Source organism: Parasteatoda tepidariorum, chromosome 2 (assembly GCF_043381705.1).
Source record: "Parasteatoda tepidariorum isolate YZ-2023 chromosome 2, CAS_Ptep_4.0, whole genome shotgun sequence".
Lineage (NCBI taxonomy): Eukaryota > Metazoa > Arthropoda > Arachnida > Araneae > Theridiidae > Parasteatoda > Parasteatoda tepidariorum.
Genome location: NC_092205.1, coordinates 23,582,160 through 23,590,739, shown reverse-complemented (window position 1 = coordinate 23,590,739; position 8,580 = coordinate 23,582,160). Strand labels below are relative to the sequence as shown.

At 31.4% G+C, this 8,580-nt stretch overlaps 1 protein-coding gene across 1 annotated transcript; it reads right to left on the bottom strand.

Moving 5' to 3' along the window:
- Window positions 1-1,531: 1,531 nt before the first annotated feature.
- LOC139424958 (TD and POZ domain-containing protein 3-like) lies at window positions 1,532-3,542 on the bottom strand. Its single transcript, XM_071177304.1, has one exon. The coding sequence runs from the start codon at window positions 3,335-3,337 to the stop codon at window positions 1,889-1,891; it is 1,449 nt and encodes a 482-aa protein (XP_071033405.1). The 5' UTR covers window positions 3,338-3,542; the 3' UTR covers window positions 1,532-1,888.
- Window positions 3,543-8,580: the final 5,038 nt, after the last annotated feature.

Below are 8,580 nucleotides of genomic sequence, written 5' to 3'. Positions count from 1 at the left end.
AAAAAAAATGGCGAAACATTGCTGCAGAAAAGTGCCAAAGTAAAGTAAAATAAAAAACGATTAAGGACTTTTTTAAGAAAAACCTCTTTATTTCTAGTAAAGTGTGCTCTTTAAGTGTTTTTGAGTAAACTTTTTAATTATACTATGAATTGTATGTGGTGTACTTGTATTAATTTTGTATTTGTTAAATATATTACATTTATACCTACTCTTTTTCTTTCCTTTTCTACACTCTTCTCTTTGACCGAATTTTTCAGCTATCCGAGTTAGTTGTGATCCACATTAACTCGGATAATTGAGACTTGACTATATTCAGAAATATCTTGCATTTTATGCTGAATCGTTAAAGGTATTACAGCATTTATTAATTCTTTATATCCAAAGAATTATCCTCATTTCTTTTTTCTGAATAACTATAATTTTTTTTTCTTTTTTTTTATATACATGTAATTTTTAAAAATTTTATTTGCAGAATTTAAAAAATTTGTCTCTTGGTTTTTCACAATAACCATGAACAACTATTTTGAAACTGCATATGAATAAACAAGAAAAATTAAATTAGTAAATTATAAGAACTGTTGTAAAGATCTTGCTAGTTAACTGTAACCCTAACTCCAATATCAGAAAATAATTTTAAAACTAATTTTGTATAGCAACCTGGGCAGAATTAGGAGAATGTTTTTTCCCAATAGAATATTTCCCAATCTAATAACATGGAAAAACCGGTTTTGCTATGGGGGGTAGACTGCAAGTTAAAATACAACTTTTTATGCGCAGAGCCATCAGTTTGTTAAACTCTCCTTCCCCCCTCCCCCAAAAAACCTTTTTTTTTATTAAGGTAATGGTAATATAAAGGTGTTAGTGACACCATATGTTCTTTTCTAATCTTGAAACAATTTTATATCACAACTAATCATATTGAGATGCAATTTTTTCATATTCAACTGTTATTAAATTTGAAAATTCTTAAAACTCCCACATTAATAGACATCTATAGCAATTAATATAATTTCCTCTTTTTTTTTATGGAAATTAATATATATATATATATATCATGTTAATTTGTTTCTGAGGTAGAAAGTGCCCATGATGTTTCATTTTAAAAAGATATTTTATTGCAATTTTAAAAGTGATTAAACAAAGACATCTCGCTATTGAATTTCTGAGAAACATAGTTTAAAATTATTATTACTGTCCAAATTAAAGTCCCAGTTTTATGATGTATACATATTTTTTCAAAATTTGCATTTATATGAATATTTAAATGACAAAAATCTAATTTTGTTTATTGTTGGTTAAAAAAGACGTAGCATCTGCACCTATCTAATTCATTACCACAGATGTGAGGTTGGCTGCATTATCCACTGTTGAATATTTCAAATATTTGTGATAAGTGTGCTAAAAACTATAAGTCTGGTAAATCCTGCGTTTTACCTGCAAATCCTAGAATCTACCCGACTTTAACAGTATACTCATATTTATAGCAGAAACCATTTATGACATATTTCCTTAAAATAAATTTGATACAAAATAAGTGTGAAGCATAATTTAATATTTGTTGGCTGAAATCAGTAATTTGAATTATTTCAAGTAATACTATGGTAATTAGTGCACAATTCATATTTAATACATATGCCTTACGAATTTTGTTACATCGATGTTCATGCATAGTATAATAGTAATAAATTACAAATATAAAAAAGTAATTAGTTGCATTTATGAAATAATAAACAAAAGCTCATAAGTAAAATAGTAATCAATTGCACTTATAAAATAATAAACAAATTACCAATATTAGTAAAATAGTAATTGACTCAACTTATAATTAAAATAATAGTCAGTTACAAGACCAGTAGAAAAAATTACTTTTGTATTACTTATTCAAAATTTACTTTCTACCAATTCTTTTTGGAACAATACTAAAATTTGCAAAAATGTCAGAAATTATTTCCGCTGACAATTTTGGGTTCTTTTCCATCCACCTTTTACAATCTGTAGAACCCATTACTTCAGCTGCGTGATTGGTTAGATATTCCATAGCTGAAGTTTTCAACGATTCGTTATTAGTCATATCTGCTACACACATAACTTCGCATACATTTTCTACAGTTAACTCTGACACCAAAAATATTGAGCACAAATCGCACAGGCTAGAGACTTGATACTTGTCTGCTACTATAAGTAATTTTAAGGCATTATCATAGTCGAATTCTTCAATTGTTCCTGTATATAAGAATTCTAAAAATTTATTCAATATCTCTAAGTCCACATCTGGCATATCAATAATACCTGTTTTAGTTTCGATCATTTCTTGATCGAACATTGCATAGAAGACGGGAGATCGGGCTCTAAGAAGAGACCGGTGCGCTGAAATAACATGGTTATTTGTTCTAAGCTTTACATCTGCATGTTTTTCATCCAAAAGCAATGCACGCATGTCCTTCTGTAAACTAGGGAATGACAGCGATGAGGAAGGATTGCTTTTACATTTAACAATTTCATTGAAGCCTACACTTGAAGAAGTAAAAAATGTGCAAGCTAATTCGAGTTCTTTGCGTCTATTCATTATATTTTTGGTTTCGTTAAGTTGTTCTTTTGTCAGAAATGGAAATTGCCATTCCTCGCTGATATATTTTCCTTGAAGCAAATGAACGTCTCGTTTTTGAAATTTTGCTGAACCATTCGTATCCAATAAAATAATATCAGAAATTAGAAGATAAGGGTCAGGGTTTCGAGCCTGAACTCTTAATAAAACACCGGAATCGTTACAAATTGCTGTGATTTCAAATTGCCTCCGGCCAACATTAAAAGAATTACTAGAAGTATACCCACTATTTGTTGTCACATTCCAAGCAAACGAACAAGATAAAGTAGGAATGCTTGACCTAGCTACATATTCAGTTGCTATCGGCTTATATGAAATCAGCGAACAACGGATTGTTAAAATATCTTCATGCGAGTTTTTAATCTTATCTTCGACTTGAACTAGCTTTAAGCAACCAGAACTATCTCCTTTTTTAAATATCTTATTTTTTTCTTCAAAAGATCCTAAAATCTCGCCATTTCCACCAATAACATTGAATGTGAAGTCAACAGCGATCTCTTCAGAAAATTCGGGAAACAAATCGTCATCATTTCTTTTAAGGAAACAAGAAATAAATTTGCCATTCTCTTGATTGAATCCCTTCGGATATATTTCGACGCACCATTTGCTTCCTCCGGTGTTCTCAGCTACAAATTCAGGACTGATAAATTTTTGTCCATTCTCAAGATAAGAATGAGAAAAATTTTCAATGCTCCAAATAAAAGAAAACTTTTTGCCATCTTCATTTGACATCTTTTTATTTAACAGTATTTTTTTAAAAAAAAAAGAGACAATGAAAAATATATTAATTCACCAGAAGCTTGTGAAATCAACACTGTTCTTCAATGTGCCGTCTCAACTTTATCTTGAGTACAAAAACTTCAAAAGGGAATTTTTCAGCACAGATCATGATAAAAGAGCTTATCTGAATTTTATGACATAGCTTCTATCAATTTTTCTTGACTTACACTATCTAGCCATTAATGACCGGACACTGTGAAGTTCGGCAGTGGAGGAATTATGGTGTGGTCCTGTTTCTCATGGTTTGGCCTTGGACCCTTGGTGTTAGTGCGTGGAATCCTGAATGCAGAAGGGTGTGGAGACATCCTGGACAATTCGGCACTTCCCACCCAGTGGCAACAGTTCGGTAATGGCCAGTTTGTGTTTCAACACGATAACGCTGCCATTCATAAAGCACATGCCATCACGCACTGGTCTGATGAAATGAGGGTGCAAGAGCTTGACTGGCCATCCCAAAGTCCCGATATCAATCCAATTGAGCATCTCTGGGATGAGTTGGAGAGCCGGTTGAGGGCCAGACCACAGCGCCCCCAAACCACCACTCAACTCTTCGCCATGTTACAGGAGGAATGGCGGGCAATAACTGCCGCCGTGTACCAACACCTAGTGGATAGCCTTCCTAGAAGGGTTAAAGCTGTGATTCGGGCGCGTGGCAGCCCTACGCCCTACTGACTTGATACTAGCACCTCATGTATCCGAAATGAGGGGTGTCCGGTCATTAATGGCCAGATAGTGTATCTCTCAAGGCTAAGCATTTGCATGCAAAATTGTTGAAGATAGAATTATTTACTTCTGCTAATATCTCTCACTTTATTTATATATATATATGTATGTTTGTTATGTAAAACAATACCAAACATAATATTAAACCAATTAAAGATTTTGTTTTTTCTTCTCTTAAGGATAATAATATATATGTGATCTTCAAGATCTTATTAACTTTTCTTTTATTAATCTGCATTTTAAAATTCTTTGTTTCGATCTTGTTGAAACTAAAATGAGTAAAATTTTACGGAATAAAAAGAAAACTTTAGATAATTTATATTTTTAGATTATAGATAATTTAAAGAGAAATATTTTGAATTTTTTGATAAACATATTATTACTAGTGATTTAAATATTATGGAAAACATAGGAATTTAATGATAAAATTTACAAAATTTAGACCCATTTACTAAACTGAAATTCTAAAATACTTTCTTAATGATTTTAATAGTTTTTGTTTAAAGATATCAGATTCTCTTTACCTTTAGGTATGTTAACCGAATGGAAATAAGCTGTTTATTATTGCTTTAAAAACTTCGTTTTCGATAATGAAGATAATTTAAATAATGGTAACAATTCAGAAAATTTTTAGCTATGTACAATTTCCTTACTTAATTATCAGTCGAAAATTTCGTAAAATTCCTATTAATTTTAGAAAAATCACGTGGGTCTAATACATACCTAACTAAACTTGTCCCATTTTCTCTAACTACTTAAATTAAATTATTAACAATATTATTACAGGAGGTTTTTCCTAGATTATCACTAATAATCAACCGATTTCAGAATTTATCAAACAGAACAAATTAATTTGCTGGATCTCTTTAATAGCATTCCCCTTTCTACACTAAAAGATGTTTTTTAAAGTTATAACTATGATTTTATAAATGTCCTTTACTGCGATTTTGATTATTGGAAAATTCTAATTAATATTTATCTTTTTAATAATTATCTTTACATTATAATGTACTTTCCTACATTCAGCGAACGTCCTATATGCTTATAATGAAAATTGCGCAGTTTTGTTAAAATAAAAAACGCTCTGCTATGCAGTTTTTCTATAAATTAATAACATGCTAACATATTCATAACAATAAATTATTAACATGCTAAAGATAATATTTCCTACTTATATAGACCTAAATTAATACAAAATAATGAATAAATATAGGTTGGGGCTATTCAACTTCACTTCTCATGCGGCAACGTGGTTTATAAGTGGGTTTTCACTCCACTGTAGCATGTCGAGCTTAGCGCGTTCTACGAGTATTTCCAGAGTAGAATCTGAATCAAAAGAGGCATAGAATTTTTAATTTTCTCCTTCAACTGTTATCAAAATCGTTCCATGAAGATTAATCATTTCTATTTTTAAATCAATACATATTTCACCATTTTTGTTATATCTTCTTAAACAACATTGTGTGATCTCAGTTTTTTCGATGACATCTTTAGGTACCAGACGTAGTTTCTCTTGCTTCCTCCAAAACAATCAATTTGGGAAAAAAAAGGACTCTCGATTACTTCTACATTCTCATGACTACAAAAAGAATAATTCTCGATTAGCCAGGTGACAATAAATTCTTTCCCGTAAGCACACGACATAATTTTGAATTTTGTGCAAAAATCTGATGCAAGACGAATGAAATAAATTTGTATCCCATCGAATAAATTGAAAAAACAAAAAGAAAGATATTTAAATCTAACTGAAATCATTTAACTGTAACATAAGTTGAGTCATCTCATTTTTCACAATCTTATCAAAGTTTCGTTTTCAGAAAACATTATTTTGTTCCATTTGTAATATTTAGGTAGTCATGAAAGACTCTGTCTCTTTTTTTGTTTTGATTTTATTTATCAGCAGACAAAGTTCAAAAAGCATATATTGCATCAAGAAAAGAGATAACACAGGAGTTTGAGGGAAATTTCCCTTATATATGCCCCTCTACTTATTTTTTAAATTACTAATTCATTAATTAGCAAACCAAAAAATAAATACCCCATTTGCGAAAGAGCAAGGGAAATTGATAAGTAAGTGCAAATGTCATTAAATCGATGTAAAAGTGCAACTGTTTTTATTTACTAGATTTTGACCACTCGACAATTTCGTATAATGCACGCGCAACCTTAAAATTGATATTAAACTGAATGAGATATTAAATCGAAGTGAAAATGCATCAGTTTTCTGTTAATTGATTTTCAAAACAATTTATTTTCTAAATATCACCATTAAATTTTAAAATATTAAAGTATGTTGAGAAAACTAAATTCATCACTTTCATTTTAGTTTATTTCATTAGCTGATAGTTTTTTGGGGTCTAAGAAGCTTGATTACTACGGAATTTGTAATTGAGATATAATTAAAATGCAAATAAAGCAAGTCAACGTAAATAAAGCACAAATAAAAGTACAATAAAGCACTTAGTTATTGAACTTTTATTTTTGCTTCATTCACATTGCTTACACCTCTTATATCCTCTTTGGAAAAAAGGATATAAGAGGTTTAAAATAAGTTTTGAAATAAGTTGTGGTTTATACAAGTAAAAAAAATCCAAAGAGAAACAAAATTTGAGTGAGTGTCTTTTTTATGAGTTGTTCATACAAGCACCCTTAATTTTATTTTATTTTATAACCTTCGTTGAACAGTCGACCCAATGTTTTGGGATTTACGACTACTAATCTTCAACTCCGTAGCCTTCTAATTTTGAACTAAATCCAGAAGACAAGGGAACTTCTGGATCAAGTATCGGGAGAAATTTGCCTTCGTGGAAGACTTTTTGATAGAACTCATCCGCATTTGCGTGACATGGAGAAGAAAGCCCGGAAAACCTATCAAGGTTAACCTGAAGGGAAGAGGACTCTAACTCATGATCCGTCTATCACTGAGGATATTTTACGTCAGCACTGTGATTGGTGCGAGCCGGGTGTGGAATTCGAATCAACCAGCCATTGCCGGAATTTACACACGGTTCACCTCATTTATTGATTTTCATAGTCTTGAAACTTGTCTTAGCTTTATTGCTCTTTTAATAAGTTTTAATTAGCGAAATTCAATACGTACTTAGTGCGCCATTTCTGATATGAAGTTTCAAAACAATTTTTTAGAATGCTAACTAAGAATAAAGTAAAAATTGAATGCAGTTTTTTTTTCCTTATAGTTATATGTATTTAAAAAGCAGATATTCAAAAGGCATTTTTTCCCGCAAAAACATGGTTGCCATGACTATACATTTCGCGCTGCAGCCTCAATTTCCTGCAGGAAGAGACTAACTGAAACGGTGGCAAATTTTAGAGATCTTTGACTGGCCATGACTATCTTCGGGCCCGTTCGCCTCGTTTTAACATGGTTGACTCGCCTCGGTGTAAATAATACGATGCTGGACAAAACATGACTGCTGCTCATCTCGACGAATGCCGTTCGTCGTATACGTATCTTATATATTCGTCACATTCATATCAAGTCCCACAAAGGGACTTGATACGTGAAAAAGTATAGGAGAGCCGGTAGTCAAATGGCATGATAGCTAATAGACTGGGTGTTTGCAAAATAAATCTTCTACATGGCTTCGTACCTGTCTTTGCGCTAAGTAAAAAATATATAGGAAAGAATTGAAATCTTTTTGATAGAATATTTGTGGAAGAATGTAGAATGAGTTCCTTAAGCGAATTGATACTTGATGGGCTAGGCTTACTCGAAGTGGATTGACAGAATAGTCGCTAATGCAAACAAATGCTACGTTTCAGTAACCAATCAGAATAGAGATACCCACATTACGTCACTTGCAAATATCCCATTCCGTAATCCCATTCAACATTTTTCGTATCCCATTCAGCATTTTTTGTAAAGATACTTGACGATTGCAGTTTTTGAATTTTATTAAATATATTTATTTCTGTGTGTTTATGTTAAAATGAATTTTTCAGCACCATCCGAATAAATTTTTTTATCACTTTGAAACAATAATAAAAGTAAATTTTAACAATCTAATCGCAGGCAACTCATTGTATAATTTTACTAATTTATATTTTTGAGAAAAAATCCCTTGTAGCTCTAAACGGTTATGAACCACTATTTTTTCTCACCTAATAAATCAACTTCTTTAATTTCGTCTTCTTTTAAAGACCGAAATATAAATAAAGCTAAATGATACGTTATTATTATTATTTTTTTTTGCATCCCAAAAGTTGGCATGTTGATCCTCTTTGTGTTAATTTTTACAAGGTTTTTTTTTTAAAGCATCTAAAATTGCATATTAAGGGTGCTTGAGCTGGGATGGCTCACGGGATAGAGCATTCGCTTTCCAATAAGGGGAGCCGGGTTCGCATCCGAGCAATGGCTGGGCGATACGAATAAACGGTACATTAAAGGTCAGATAGAGAAATGACCGTGACGTAGAGTGCTTATTAAGTTTTATCTGTTTTAAAAATGTCGG